This window comes from Orcinus orca, chromosome 4 (assembly GCF_937001465.1).
Source record: "Orcinus orca chromosome 4, mOrcOrc1.1, whole genome shotgun sequence".
Taxonomy (NCBI): domain Eukaryota; kingdom Metazoa; phylum Chordata; class Mammalia; order Artiodactyla; family Delphinidae; genus Orcinus; species Orcinus orca.
This window is the reverse complement of record NC_064562.1, coordinates 19,523,107-19,539,485: the sequence shown is the minus strand read 5'-3', so window position 1 is coordinate 19,539,485 and position 16,379 is coordinate 19,523,107. Positions and strand designations below refer to the sequence as shown.

The 16,379-nt window shown below is 40.3% G+C and overlaps 2 protein-coding genes across 3 annotated transcripts in view; one reads left to right on the top strand and one right to left on the bottom strand.

The window, feature by feature from the left end:
* LAMTOR3 (late endosomal/lysosomal adaptor, MAPK and MTOR activator 3) overlaps window positions 1–16,379 on the top strand; it is an 83,028-nt gene that overhangs the window by 40,485 nt on the left and 26,164 nt on the right. The gene's annotated exons all lie outside the window — the stretch shown is intronic.
* Window positions 1–16,379, bottom strand: part of DAPP1 (dual adaptor of phosphotyrosine and 3-phosphoinositides 1) — a 66,433-nt gene that overhangs the window by 31,426 nt on the left and 18,628 nt on the right. For both annotated transcript variants that reach the window (XM_049709192.1, XM_004263558.4), the window contains exons 2-3: window positions 14,746–14,868; window positions 12,009–12,142 (exon numbers count right to left, since the gene is read on the bottom strand). In XM_049709192.1, the coding sequence (XP_049565149.1) occupies window positions 12,009–12,142; window positions 14,746–14,868 (257 nt within the window). The remainder of the gene's footprint in view (window positions 1–12,008; window positions 12,143–14,745; window positions 14,869–16,379) is intronic.

Genomic DNA, 16,379 nt, shown 5'->3' with positions numbered 1-16,379 from the left:
GATGCAAAGAATTCAGTAATTCATTCAACAAATATTTACTGAGCTCTACTAAGTGCCAGGCACTTGTCTAGGCCCTGGAGATACAGCAACAGACAAAGGAGATGCAGCGTCTGCTCTCATGGCAGGGGAGACAGAAAAATATTTGAACAAAAGAATATGTCAAGTGAGAGAATCGTTATGAAAACCCTAACAGAGCAATGCAAAGGAACAGAGAGCGAAAAGAGGGTTTGGGGAGGGTGGTATTTATATCAGGTCAGGGAAGCCTTCTTTGACAGGGTGACAGAAAGCTCATAGAAAGTATAGACCTTGAATTGCAGTAAGAAAGAGACAAGGAGGAAAGGAAAATACCTCCTCTGCAGTTAAAAAGCCCTTAATAATAACGATAAACCTACAAACAAAGCAAAACCTTTCTATGAGGCTTGAGTACATACAATGTACTGACTGCAAAACCAGAGCCGTGCCTTCTGATATCTCTCTGTACCCAATTCACCTCAGGAACCCTGGGAACACAGTGAAGAATGGCTCTTGCAGTTACGAGAAGCTCCAGTACTGTTCATGCACCTTGTCTGTACTCCCTTTTGTTACTGTGATTCTTTCATGAGAACAGATCCAGTCATATCAGGACAAGGGGCCAGTTACAGGTTTACAGTCATAATAAGAGCAGCAACACCTAAATCAAGAGCAGCCGTTATGCAGGCTCAGGGGCATCGTGGATGCACCTGTGACACGGCAGATGCTTGGTGAATTGGGGGCTGGCTTCTAAGTGACCTACCCCAGAGAAACACCTCCTGGCATCATGGAAGGAGCAACCATGGCCACTCAGCACCCGTGGACTTTGGACAGTCTATCACAAGCTTCTGTTTCTTCCTCTGACAAGTGAGCATAATTACGCTTTCTTCATGAAGCTGCTTTAAGCACCAAATAAAGAAGTGTTTGTGAAAGGATTATAACAATGTTCGATGTTGTTATGCTTTGATATAGAGTATTTTTGAATCCTTGAGTGAAATTCCAATGAGTGCCATTTTTGGGTGTGGATTTTAAAATGAGAAAGATCTAAGTGTAACAATGTGCTAAGAATAAAAATGGCAGTAGTTTAGTAGGCACTGACAACATAGCACTAAGACAAACAGGTGCCTCTTAACCATTTCATCTGACAGTGGAGGAGAGGGGGACGGGAGCTCAGGGCTCAAAGCAGCTCACAAATAAGAAAAAAATGAGAAATCTTGTGCTTCATCTTCAAAGTTGATGCTAAATTATCATCCTTTTCCATATGCTTAATATGAAAATAATATTTAAAATGATGCCCAAGAAAGATGCACCTGGTCAATCCTCTGTCCTTTTGCATAGAACCAAGCATACCCCAGGTATATGCTTACCTATACAGGTTTCCTACTGCAGCTGTAACAAATCGTCACAAGCGTAGTGACTTAAAATAACTCAAATTTATTATCCTATAGTTCTGGAGGTCAGAAGTCTGAAATGGGTCTCACTAAAGTGAAAGTATCAGCAGGGCTGCTTTCCTCTTGGAGGCTCTAAGGGACAGTCCATTCCCTTGCCTTTTCTAGCGTCTGGAGGCTGCCTGCATTCCTTGACTGGTGGCCCCATTCCTCCATCTTTAAAGCCAGCAACGGTGGGTCAAGTCCTTCTGATGCTGCTATCTCTCCAGTTCTCCCTCTTCTACCTCCATCTTATAAGGACCCTTGTGATTACTCCTGATTATTCAGGATAATCTCCCCATCTCAAAGTCAGCTAATTAGTAGCCTTAATTCTATCAGCAAACTTAATTCCCTCTTGCCATGTAATGTAACATTCACATTTCCGGGGACGGAGGTGAATGCTTTTGGGGGGGTCATTACCCTGCTTACCACGGTATCAGTTTCTGGGAGGTAAGCATAGCCATAGGGGCCCGTTGTGCTGCAGTGTAAGGATCTCTGGGCCAGGGTTGCTGCCTGAGCCTGCAGTGCCGTAATCACTTGGTACTGTAAAGCCATTGCCTTTCCAACACGTGCATTTCCAAGCCCTGTGAGTCCCTTCAGAGCAGGTATGGTGCCAAATTTATCTTTGTAGCCCTACCTCCTGATAGAGTTTCTGACATAGGGAAGGCTTGATGAGTGAATGGATGAATGAATGCTGCAGTAATTCAGGTTTAAGGCAGGGAAGAGTCTGAGATGAACCAAGCTCTTCCAGGTCCATGATTACCCTGGTCTGGGGCAAGGACAGGACAGGACAACAACTCCACATTCGGCTCTCCAAATCTCCATTGTGGGGACCCAAATTCCATTTTGAAACTTCCTCTGAAGTTTAACCAAGGAAGAGCTAAGCTAAGGTAAATGCTATTGAGTCAACCAGGAAAGCAGAATTGACCATAGATAGATATTAACTAGTAAGACCAGGAATGAGGCTAGATTGAATGGTGGAATGAAGAAAATGACAAACTACTTATAAAATGATAACTCCAGGACTTCCCTGGTGGTCCAGTGGTTAAGACTCTGCGCTTCCAATGCAGGGGACATGGGCTCGATCCCAGGGCGGGGAAGTTTTGCATGGTGCAGCCAAAAATAAATAAATGAATAAAATAACTTCCACCGATAAAACTATGGCCTCTTGAGAAACAGGTCTCCTTAGCCAGCTATTCTGCCCAAGGAAGGGCCAATATATGGACTTCTTGGCATGGCTGCTAGCCTTACAATGATTTCCCCTTTTGTAGAAATCGTTCCATCCCCTTACACAGAAGTAGACCCCAAAGACCCTGGCCCTCCTCCACAAACACCTAACCTGGACACACTCGTTGGACCAACCCAGGGATCTGCTTAGTCACTTCTCTGGGAAAAAGGTCCACTAACTTCAGTTTCTAAGTTCATGAAGAAGACTTGTTTCCTGCCTTTGACATGAAAGCTGGTTTCAGAAACGCTCAGTGGAGGTACGTTTTTGAGATGATCAGAGCTGGAGGAAGACAGGCATTTCAATTTGCTGAAAGCTACAGAGTTGCCATGATCGCTGGGCTGATTACTTACTGTCTCTCGTGGTTTAGCTTGCCCTTAAATTCTGAGCAGATATATGAATATCCTTCCAAAAAATTCCACTTTTCTCCCTGTATCCTTCTTTTCCTTTTTTTTTTTTTTTTTTTAAAATTCAGCTAGCCAGGGTTACTTTCTGTCATTTGCAGTCAAACGAAACTTATCTAATGTTGCCACCACAGACTCATTATATAAGTTCCACCCAAGGTTCAAGACAGCACGTTGGCTCCATAAGAGAGAACTCTGGGTTAGTGATATTCAGACAAAATTAACCCCAGGACTTGGTTTGAAGATTCAGATAAAAGGCAACAGGAGACAAGGGCTGGTAGAGGGAGAAGAGACACAGATCTGCAAGCACAGGTTGGAATGCTCGCTGTAAGTTTCACTTCAGTTTCTAAACTACATGAAGGAGGAGACTGCTGTTTCCTGCCTTTGACATGAAACCTGGTATCAGAAATGCTTGGCGGAGGTATATTTTTGAAGTGATCACAGCAGGATTGAGGCACATATTTAAATTTGCTTTGGCTGTACTGTAACTTATAGGACACCTACTCAGTGTGTAATACTTTGAGATTGCATTGAAGGACTCCTTATCTTGTATCCCAGCAGGAATTCAGAAAAAGTGTAAGGGCAGGCTCAAGCCTTAGGCATTGGTTTGATATCTAAAATAGAGAGTAGGGCAGGGCACATATAGCTCCTAAAAAAAACCACTTTTGTTTAGAATATTTCTTTTATGCACTAAAGCTAGTATTCAATACTTACTCAGCCAGTTTGCCCACCTAGACTGTAAGATGTTTGAGGGCAAGGATGACACCTGTTTTATCACTGTGTTATCAGTGGCCAGCAATGCCCAGCTCATAGCTGGCACTCAATACGTATTTGTTAATTATGAATTAAATTAAACTAAGATTATATCCATCCATGTTTTATTATTGCCCTCAGGTTCAGAAAGCAAACTTTCCAACTGGCATATGCATGGTGGGTTCCTCTATCTCCTCCCACCAATGGGAAGTGACTTTCTAAGGGGGTTTATAAGAATATTTAAGATCTTTCTCTTTGCTACCTTTTCTGCAAATAAACTTGAACTCATCATAAAAGGGGGCTATTAAAACCACATTCATTTATAGATGAAGGGGTTTTAATATTGGTTTTAATATTAAAAATAGTAAGAGAAGAGAAATATACTGAAGTAGGAAAAGCAGACCAGTTAGCCAGAGAAAAAGAAGAGTCTTAAACATCCAAGTCAAATCAGGTCACTTCTTTTGGAGCACTTGGTTCTACCTTTCAGATGAATGCACTATGGAGCTGGCTTAAAATCTGAAGAGGACATTACAAAGATTTGATAAACACTAATCCAATTGCCCCTAAACCAACTCTTTATGATATGCCAAAGAATATACAGCTCTCGCATATAATTATTGGAATGAATTACCATAAAAGGGCTTTGTTAAATAACAGTAATAATGAGTAAGTAACGCTAAGAATGATTCTAAATATCTTACATGCCTAATCTCATTCAATCTTCACAGCAAGTCATTAAGATATCAACTATTACCATCAGCTCAGTTTTATAAGATGATGAAACTGAAGCTCAGAGAGGTCACATAACTTGCCCGAGGACACACAGTTAGCTGATACATGGCAAAGGCTGGAGTTAGAACTGGGAGTTCACATATTTACTCATTATACCATACGTTTTTCTCAGCCTTGGTGATAATGACCACCATGGAAACTCTCTACGGCCTGTGAAATGTTGTTCTTGGCTATTTTGGGCCAGAGATCGCATGTACAAATCAAAATTCGAAGAAGTGGTTTCTTTAAGAGGAAGCTTGAGGAAAGAAGAGGAGAGTTTTTGCTTCAATATTTCTCACCAGGCCTCAGTTTCTTCATTTGTAAAGGAGAAATGAAATGGTCTCTGAGCTCCCTTCCAAATCCAACATTCTGTAAATCTAGTTAAAAGCACAGGCCCAACTGAAGGGCAAGAAATATTACGATGCTTAGTAACAAAATGTTTATCCTGTTTCTGCAAATGTACAATATTCACTTGATATACTTTAGTCCTGATGTCATTTTATTTTTGCCTCTCATTTTTCTTTTCCTCCACCTTCTCTTCAAACTTTAAATTTTATTTTACTTTACTGTCATTATGTAGGCTATTTTATATCCTTTCTGGAGAGGCATGAAGGAGATGGGGCTAAGTATTTGGGGGATGTTTCCTAGTCAGCCTTCTTTTGTTTTATGATTTCCTAGTATAGTTTCTCCAATGGCAATTTATGTAAATAAATTAAGAAGAGCAATAAACACGAAGGCAGAAGTTCAAATTGAGCCACATTCTTTAGAACAGTGGCTTTATATCACATACCAAAAATATTAAAGGTTTTAAAGAGACTGAGGACTAAAACATGTATTGTAGGCCTGCCGTATCCTGCAAGCATTCTGTTACATCATGTGGCAGGGATTCTTCCCATTCAAATCCGTTCAAGGCCATGCTGTGATGTGGCGATACTGTATTTCGGTGTCACTGTGACACCAGTTTCAGGAGACAGCAAAATGAGTGGAAAGCACACACACTTTAGAACCAGTTAGCCCGGATTCCAGTCTCAGCTCTGATGCTTTCTATGTGTGCAGCTTGGGCAAATAAATTAAAATCTTTGAGTTTTTATTTCCTCATCTGAAAATGGGACCACTTTACACATTATAGTGGGTAGTTCAGAAGATTAAATAACTTGGTATATGTGAAAATATCTAGTAGCATACCTCAAACTTAGTAAAACTCCACAAAGATTTGTTTCATTCTCTTCCTTGCCTACTTTTTCCTTTTTCAAACACACCTCCTCTACAAACTAAGAAGATTTATATTTTTGGCAAACATAAACTAAAGAAGTGACTCTTGGTTGTGGTTTGGCAACGTTCCAAGTTGTCACCAATTATTTTCAGAAGTGTCACATAATTCTCAAATTTAAATTAATTTTAAATTAATTATTTTAAAATGCTGGCTGGGTAAAATGGCTGGTGTTGCAAAATAAAATAGTAACTATAGCAGTTATTAAAAGGTTGGGAATCCCCACATCAAAACAAAAAGAGAAGTGGAAATTTGACATTTAAGAAAGAACCAGATAGGATCTTCAAAATTGAGAACCAATTACTATAAAGGGTAAAGCACAAACACAGCACACTTGACTTATACCATATTTTTTCATGCTAGTTAGGTGATTAAAGTAACAACACAGTAATTCCTATAATAAATTGTACAAGACAATTTCATGTACAAAAGTATTGCAATATAAATAAAAGGTAATGGGAAAGGCGATTTTTGTTTTAATACTATTTGGACATTTAAGCGTAAAGAGAAATGGTGTCTACGTTTTCCAAGATGACACTCAGTCAGTTACAAGAGGAAACAGTAAAAATTAATAATGGACCAAACATATTCATACTAAAAAAAATCTCAAATTTCTAAGTCTATTTGAGTTGAATTTAGAAGCCTTGTACAAATATGAATAGAAGTTTTACATGACATCTTACTATTACAAATGAAAGGCAGAGTCTGAATTTGATCATTACTGAGCGTACATACAACGCAAATCATCATTTTCAAATTATGCTTTGTATACACTTTGGAAGTAAACATTAATTGTCAGTAGCTTACTAGTTGCGATGCTGCCATGAAAGCTGCAATGCGGGCTTTGGTAATGGGATACCCACCACAGAATGTTGTGGATAATGATTAGTGTTTCTTCTTTTAGTGCTGGGACATAACAGGGAAAAAGAACTGACAAAAATCCCTCTTCACATAGAGCTTACATATGAGTGTGAAGGTTTTAAAAAAATAAGTGAATTAAAAATATGTTAGAAGGTAAATGGGCCACTGAAGAGAGTAAAGCAAGTGGGTACACTGTATATATCTCTATGATATACTTGGGAGATGATTGGGTTTTGAGAATGAGAAATATCTTAAGAGTGTTTGTGGGTATTCATAAGGAGAAATTAGAGTGAACGGAAACTTTAATGCAGATTAGAGAGATTAAATGTAGATTACAACAAGGGAAAGGGAAAATTATAATAATAGAATCTTAAAGTTGTCAGGAGGGTTAGACCTTGCTTACAAGATCTTCATTCTTTAGCTTAGGAGGCAGAAATCCTGGGAGTTTAAATAATAGGAATAAAATAGGAAAAAGAAATCTTAAAAGAGTATTCATCCCTTTAGGTTAACACTTTTACCTATCCTGAGAGCAAATATTTTCTTATGACCCAGGACCAAGAATTCTGGTTTCACTCTACTGAAGACATTAAATAGATATAAAATTGTGAGGCAAAAGTGTACGGTTGTTGTTTATTTGGACATCTTCCCTGTTGCCCTCAAAGGTGATGCCATTCCTGCCGGTGAATGAGTGTGGGAAAGTCTCTCTTAAATAAACTCACTCCCCAGGCCCTGGAGGGTGAGGCTGGCCTGAGTGGGTCTGGGCTGGTCTGCAGAGTGGCCTGAAATACCCAGTTCTAGTCCTTCCCATTCTGGGGATCTGGAGGTCAGAACCCTGGCAGGGCCTCATCCATCGTGCAGACAAATGCTTCCCCTGGTGATCCTTAACCGACCAAAATTTTTAATAAGAATTTACACTTCATCTGATGGTGAAGAAGGAATCATCAGCCTGGAGGTCTCCTGATCACTGGAAGCCAATTCTTTTTAAATTTTTAATTGAAGTACAGTTGATTTACAAAGTTGTGTTAATTTTTGCTGCACAGCAAAGTGATTCAGCCATACATATATATACACACTCTTTTTTAAAATATTCTTTTCCATTATGGTTTATCCCAGGAGACTGGATATAGTTCCCTGTGCTATACTGTAGGACCTTGTTGTTTATCCACTCTAAATGTAATAGTTTGTATCTACCAACCCCAAACTCCCAGTTCATCCCTCTCCCTTCCTCTTGGCAACCACAAGTCATTTCTCTATGTCTATGAGTCTGTTTCTATTTCATAGATAAGTTCATTTATGCCATATTTTCAATTCCACACATAAGTGATATCATATGGTATTGGTCTTTCTCTTTCTGACTTACTTCACTTAGTATGATAATCTCTAGGTCCAACCATGTTGCTGCAAAATGGCATTATTTTGTTCTTTCTTACGTCTGAGTAGTATTCCATTGTATATATGGACCACATCTTCTTTATCCATTCATCTGTTGATGGACATTTAGGCTGTTTCCATGTCTTGGCTGTTGTGACTAGTGCTGCTATGAACGTAGAAGTGCACGTATCTTTTTGAATTATAGTTTTGTCTGGCTATATACCTAGGAGTAGGACTGCTGGGTCATATGGTAGTTCTATTTTTAGTTTTTTAAGGAATCTCCATACTGTTTTCCATAGTGGCCGTACCAGTTTACATTCCCACCAACAGTGTGGGAGGGTTCCCCTTTTCTTTAGGAGCCAATTCTTTCTTTCTTTTTCTTTCTCTTTCTTTCTTTCTTTCTTTCTTCTTTCTCTTTCTTTCTTTCTTTCTTTCTTTCTTTCTTTCTTTCTTTCTTTCTTTCTTTCTTTTCTCCTTCCTTCCTTCCTTCCTTCCTTCCTTCCATTCTTTTTTGCTGCGTTGGGTCTTCATTGCTGTGCAACAGCTTCTCATTGCAGTGGCTTTTCTTGTTGCAGAGCACGGGCTCTAGGCACACAGGCTTCAGTAGTTGTGGCTCGCGGGCTGTAGAGCTCAGGCTCAGTAGTTGTGGTGCAAGGGCTTAGTTGCTCCGCAGCACGTGGGATCTTCCTGGACCAAGGATCTAACCCATGTCCCCTGCATTGGCAAGCGGATTCTTAACCACTGTGCCACCAGGGAAGTCCCCAGGAACCAATTCTTAAATGAACAAGAAGAGACCTGTTTCTAGAAGATGGAATCCCAGTTTCCATTCACTGTTATTCATAGGTCACACTGCTGACTCCGTGACTTCCAAGGACCATCTGGGCTTAAAAGCCATCATAGCTTCAGCAGGTTATCTTGTTTCCTGAGGTCTATTACTCTCAGGGGGCATAACGGAAGCTCCTATGTCATGGGTTTTGCCCCTTGTTCCCAGCTTTGGTGGCTTTGCCTTCAGCTGGCAGGGACAGATAAGAGGAATATTTCAGAGTTACTGGGATCTAACTCAAGAGCCGGAAGCCAGTTTGTCAAGTACATATCTATTGGCACCCAGGGTCTGTAGCAGGGGTTTAAATAGCAACAAATTCCCAACTGGGTAATGAATAGAACAGAGGAGAGGCAATGGAGAGCAAAAATCTCAGTTTCCTAAGTTTGCAATAAATAAAATAACAATTATAGCGATGATAAGGCTACAGCAAGTTTCAGCTTTTTTTTTAAGTTTTGAATTTTATTGTATTCATTCTTTTGTACAGCAGGTTCTTATTAGTCATCCATTTTATACATATTAGTGTATATATGTGAATCCCAATCTCCGAATTCATCACACCACCACCACCCGCCCTCCGTCACTTTGAAGAAAACTCCCATAGGTGTCTGGATTACAAATCTTTATAATTCCTATTGCATTAATCACAAACCTTCTTTAGTCAGATGAATCTGTTTGCTGGGAAGCTTAATATTGACCCAAATGTAATCTGAGGAGCCTTTACTTTGGTGCAGTCTTAGGTGATCCTTTCACCTAGTGATTGGATCAGTGCCAGAAAAGCTCAACCGGAAAGTACTGTATTCACTTTGATCTCAGAGATGTGGTATATACATAGACACACACAATGAAATACTACTCAGCCATAAAAAAAAGAAATTTTGCCATTTGCAGCAACATGGATGAATTTGGAGGGCATTATACTAAGTGAAATACGTCAGACAGAGAAAGACAAATACTGTATATCACTTATATGTGGAATCTAAAAAATACAACAAACTAGTGAATATAATAAAAAAGAAGCAGACTCACAGACATAGAGAACAAACTAACGGTTACCAGTGGGGTGAGGAAAGAGGGGAGGGACAGTATAGGGGTAGGGGGTTAAGAGGTACAAATTATTGTGCTTAAAAAATGCTACATAGATATATTCTATAGCACAGGGAATATAGCCAATATTTTATAATGACCATAAATGGAGTAAAATTTTAAAAAATTGTGAATCACTATATTGCACACCTGTAACATATAGTATTGTACTTCAATTATACTTCAATTAAAAAGAATTTAAAATAAAACAAAAAAACTTTTTTTTTAAAAAAAGGGGGGGTTTTGAAACTTGCTAGTAGGCAGAATATGTACTTTTTCCTATCTTGGAGAAAGTCTGGAAAGGAGTATGGAGAATGACCAAAGATACTGAAAATAGAGTCTAGAGGGAGAGTTTAAAAGAAGGGAGCTGATTTTGCTTGGCGAGAGAAGAGGAGGCTGGAAAGTAACGATGGTAATGGCTTTGAAGGGTACAAAGAGTTGCAACTTACAGTCATCATTCATTCATTTATTCATTCACTCACCCAAAGCACCACGCACTGTACCAGGACCTGGGAGACACAGAGAAGGACAAAAATTGAAGTAGACAAAACAGAGTCCTTGGCTTCAACATCTCCTCTCCATTGCCAGTGACCAAGAATTGAACGAAAATGAGGGTAGATTGGGACACAAGTAAGGAATAAGTCTGAAGGGAAGGGATTTGAAATTGAAATGCTTGCCAAGACCGAAGTAGCAAAGGAAATAAAATCATTACCACTCGCCCTTTGTTTATGAGAATTATTGCTGGTTAAATGATAAAGTAATTTTCAGGGTTGATTAGGAGAATTTCCACCAGAAACAAAAAAGATGATTGCTTCAATTTTATGGTTTGAAATAATCTATCAAAGACCTTGTATGGTCAGTATAAAGTAAGTCAACTATTTTGTGGTTTCCACTGTGCTTTCTGTCTTTCCTTGACTCTGTGTGAGTCATATCAGGGTCTATTCAGGCCACAGAAATAGCAGAAAAGGAAAAGGCACTGGTGGCATCTCTCCCAGTGTGATCAACAAAAAGCCCACTAACCAAGTTTACCACGAAAATGAGTATGTACAAATTCGCAGCAACTGACTCTGCTATTAAGGTTTGAATTCCTCTTGTGCTTGGTTCTTGGAACTGTCCAACTTTTGATTAACTGAGAATCATCAACAATTTAGGACATATAAAATTGTGATTCTATGTCACAAATACAGAGGAAATCCTTTACTTTATTTAAATAGTATAGACAAATGAGTTAGATAATTTAAATACCAAGCGAGTGTGTTTGTTTTTTAACTTGAATTTTCTGGTTTGACTCTAACCACCCAGAAAGGAAATTTTAAACTATTTCCAGCCATACTTAAGTGCCATGTAAAAACTTATCAGAAACCAAGACAAGAGAAACAGAATTTTAGGATGAAATTAAGAAATTGTTCAGGAGAGTAATTTCTAGTCAGTATTTTTAATATTCAATGATCTTTGGGAAATTGCATTTCATTTTAAAATGCTCAAAAACTGCTCAAAATGATCATTTTTGGGTCTCCCCAGTAAGCAAACTTCTCATACCTAAACTTCTGAGGAATCAAAAAGTTGTTCTTTCCTTTGTTCTTTCTTTGTTTACTGTATATATCATTATAAAACAAATAGGTCATTTTAAAGAAATGTGTGCTTTTAATCAATCCATTAAATAACACATTCTGAGAAAAATACCTATTTTGCACAAGGCACATTGTTTTCTCCTAAAAATAATACTAACATACTGACACATATATATATATATACTGAAGTATATATATACTGAAATATAATATACTGAAGTATATTATATACTGAAGTATATTATATACTGAAATATATATATATATTTTTTAATGTAGCATATGGCACTGTAATTGGAAAAAAAGTTTCTAAACATATCCAGTTGCCTATAGTATGCACATAATTCAATAGAAGTGACAACTATTTAATTGAAATCCGCTTTGTCCCGCCTCCATCCTGAAACGATATCTCACAGGTCAAGTGTCTGTTCATAGCTTACCTGTCTCACTTCCAATCAAAGGCTGATTTGCAAAATGCTTGACAAAATCTTTCAAAGATGAGAATTCATTAAAGCCAAATTTAAATGAATATCCAGTATATTCAACGTGAAAGTGTTTGACGGAGTCTTTGGCTCTAAAAGGGAAAAAAATGTTTAACATTATTTAAGAAACGAGTATCTTTTTCGAAGGGGAATGTAACCTTAGGCATTAGCATTACCATTAAACCTTCTAAAAGCTGAGAGTTATGACACCATCACTGAAACCACTGGCACTTAAAGAACAGCGCTGGTTTCTTCAGGCAGATCATGCTCTCAAATTTTCATTCTAATGAAAGACAAGAGCCGGTGGTCCCTGTGAATTCTCTGACTTGCCGAACGAGTCTTTGAACATTAACCTCTTAAGGGGCATGAGTTTAAGAAGGGCAGGAAGAGAGATGATAGAAATGACAAGTCACTCCCTCCCCGTATTCTTCTCTGTGCCTGGCCCTCCTCCCTTACTTGTTTGGGAGTCAATCCAAATTCTGCTTCTGTCACTTAATCAGTTATGTGAGCCCAGCCCTTTGCCTCCCATGCCTAGTCCACTGCCTGCTGAATAAAATATCAGATTTCCTACGTTGTCTTTCTCCACTTCATTTTTGGAATAAGGCAGAGAATTAAATTTTTAAAAATTTATATATACTTGATTTGACCCAATCCTATCTTTCAAGCCTCACTTCCACTATTCCTCTCTTGCAGGGCATGCTGCAACTTTAGCAAGCATCAGAATCACCTGCAGCGCCCAGGTTTCTGGACGCTACCCCCCGAGTTCCTGATTCAGTAGGTCTGGGGTGGGGCCTGAGATCTGTATTCCTAACCTGCTCTCTGGTGATGCTACTGGTCTGGGGACCACACCTTGGGAACTGCTGCAGTGCCGCCATGCCTACTGTTCTCCTAGGAGTTTCTGCCTTTGTCCCTTAGCTCGTACAGCTCCCTTCACCTGTGACTTCTTCCACTTTGTTCCTGATCAAGTTTCAGTTCAAATGCCACTTACTCTATCAAATATTGCTTGCTACTTCCGACTTGAGTCACTTGACTTTTCTCTTCTCAACAACCCAAGCACTTACCTTGTTTTCTTTCACGGCATTTGCAGCGCTCTACTTTGTAGTAAGGTATTTGGATATGGTCTTATTGCCCCTGTGAGGCTATACTTCCTGATGTCAAGGTCTCTGAATCTTCTACAGCACTTACCAAAGTGGTAGGCACAGAGCGGATGCTTTGAAATATTTATTATTAAGGAAGCGAATGACCAAATGAATAAAAACAATCATTCTCCTGAGCTGGTCTGTGATTCCTCTTACTTTTGCTGGTGGTTATTATTTTTTAAAGCATTTCTAAGTGCTTGTAATGGAAATTAATATTTTATATTTTAACTTTGTATATAGATGTAATATATATATATCATCTCTTTGTAAGGAGCTTATAATTGTTCAGGCAAGACATACAAAAGTGAAAAGTTAACCTTCTTTTAGCCAACAATTGCACAGATTTGTTTGAGATCTGGGGGAGATCCATGCGATAAAGGATCAACCATCTAACCACTTTAATGCAATTTTAACGTTTGCTGTTGATCTGAGAAAGCACAATTCCTGTTTCCCCCAAAGCAGAATTCTATTTTTGGTGAATATTTTTCCCAAAAATGTTTTTTAGAAAATTTGTAAATAAAATAAAACAAGAATGGTTTGAGGTTATTGGCTGGGTGGCCGAGGGCAATTACATGGAGTCCTCACATCACCATTCTGACCCAGGGGCAACTCCCTGTGAACCCAGAAAGACTTGCTACATGTCAGTGGACGCCAAGGTGACAGATGCTGACAGATAACAAATGACTCCCCCCGATTATCACGTGACTAGGTCACCTTCTCTGAAAGGGAGGCCAACCAGGAGGAAGGGGATGGGAGAGAAACCCTGGAAGGACAATCACTGTTTTGAGCAGGGCATACATGGTGGGCACTAGATTAACTTTCTTTTTCTTTCTTTTTTTTTTTTTTTTTGCGGTACGCGGGCCTCTCACTGCTGTGGCCTCTCCCGTTGCGGAGCACAGGCTCCGGACGCGCAGGCTCAGCGGCCATGGCTCACGGACCCAGCCGCTCTGCGGCATGTGGGATCTTCCCGGGGCACGAACCCGTGTCCCCCGCATTGGCAGGCGGACTCTCAATCACTGTGCCACCAGGGAAGCCCTAGATTAACTTTCTTAATAGGTGAAATGGAAATTCAAGAAAGAAGGTCAGTCCATTTATAGAAAAAAACTAAAAGTTGCATACTGCCTGCTTGAGTTTGTGATTATGAAAACTGCACAGCCACAAGTCATTCTGATTTTCCAGAGGAAGCAAGGAATAGTGAAAGGGGCACCGGGCCAGGTTTCAGGGATGTGATTCTGGTGCTGTTTCTATCACTGATTTATTGGGTGGAAGACACTTTACCACTTCAGGTTTCAGTTTCTTCATCAGTCAAGCAAGAGTTCTGGGTTAAACAATTCATAAAATCTCCTTCAGCTCTAACATTTTTTCTCCACCAATGGAAGGGGCAAGAATGTTTTTTGCAGGCTCACCACTCAGAGCTTGGCATCCTGGGACCCGCTGGTCTAGCAGGAATCAAGAGAATTCGGTTCTCTGGCCATCTGAGTGTGACCATGGAGTCAGTGCCCCTATAAATAAGAGGTGGGACCTCACTGAATTTATAGAGTTCTTAGGCATCCTACCTCACAGAGAGAGAGTACAGCCCTGTCCTTTCATTGCTGTTCCGCAGAAGGTAGCTCCCGTCGCATCCATTGGAGAGGAGAAGAGCCTCGGCTGCATGTCGGGTGAGGTTACCATGGTACCACCTGCGGAGGAGAGAGCAGCGCTTTCACTCAGGGTGAACCACAGGGGGACTCTTCCTGCACCGGCTTTTCCTCTCAGCCATATTCTCCACTCTGGGAGGCCCGAGACCAAACTCTGAGCCAAAACATCAAGAAAAGGAAATTGCTGGATGAGGCTGAAGGGGAAAGGAGAGAGTTGGCTAATCGCAGAGTGTTATGGGTTGAATTGTATCCTGTTGAGGTGCTAAGCCCCAGTACCTCAGAATGGGGCCTTATTTGGAGATAGGGTCTTCAGTGAGTTATAATGAGGTTATTAAGGTGGGCCCTAATGCAATAGGACTGGCGTCCTCTCGTGAAAAGGGGACTTCTGGAGACACACTTGCACACAGGGAGAATGCCATGTGAACATGAAGAAGGCCACCTGCAAGTCAAGGAGGGTGGGCTGGAGCAGATCCTCCTTCACAGCCCTCCAAAGGAACCCACCCTTCTGACACCTTGATTTCGGGCATCTAGCCTCCAGAACTGTGAGATAATCAGTTTCCGCTGTTTAAGCCACCCGTTTCGTGGTACCTCGTCGTTGCAGTCCTAGCAAACAAACACACACTTTACTTTGTAGACAGAAAGTTTTTTAAAAATCCAAGTCAAAAATAACCATAAGAATAGATTTTGGCCAATTTTCTCTCTTTCTTTTGGTCTCTCTTTCACACTCTCTTTCGAAAGTGTGGTACCACCTTTTGCAGTGTAGAACACCACTGAGCTGTTATACCAGAGTCCGTTGTCATGAGGGAAATGAAGTTGAGCACAAGGAATTCAGATGTTTTATACTGAGATGCAAGCCCCATCCAATAGTGTTTCAAACTGACAAATATCTGCACAGCTGGGGAAGTCCCAAGGACATTCAAACTGATGTGTGTGTTTTAAAAAACAAAATACAGGGCTTCCCTGGTGGTGCAGTGGTTAAAAATCCGCCTGCCAATACAAGGGACACGGGTTCGAGCCCTGGTCTGGGAAGATCCCACATGCCACGGAGCAACTAAGCCCGTGAGCCACCACTACTGAGCCTGCGCTCTAGAGACCACGAGCCACAACTACTGAGCCAACGTGCCACAACTACTGAAGCCCGCACGCCTAGAACCCATGCTCTGCAGCAAGAGAAGCCCCCACTTGCCACAACTAGAGAAAGCCCATGTGCAGCAACGAAGACCCAATGTAGCCAAAAAAAAAAATTAAAAAATAAAAATAAAAACCAGAAAACAGAAACACATCAGAAAAGGTAACATATATTCACAGTAGGAAAAAAAAAATCTACGTAGTTCAAAAGAAAACATAATGAACATAAAGCTTTTTCCTCTCCCTTAATCCTCAGTCCCCCATTCCTTTCCCCAGAGGACCCCAACGTTAACCATTTTTTGTGCTTCCTCCTGAGAGGTATCCCATGCATTTAGACGCATTCAGGCCTGTCCGCTACCGCAGTTCTATGGAAATAAGAGCATTCCAGGCACACTGTTGTGCACCTCACTCCTTCTTCCTAATGA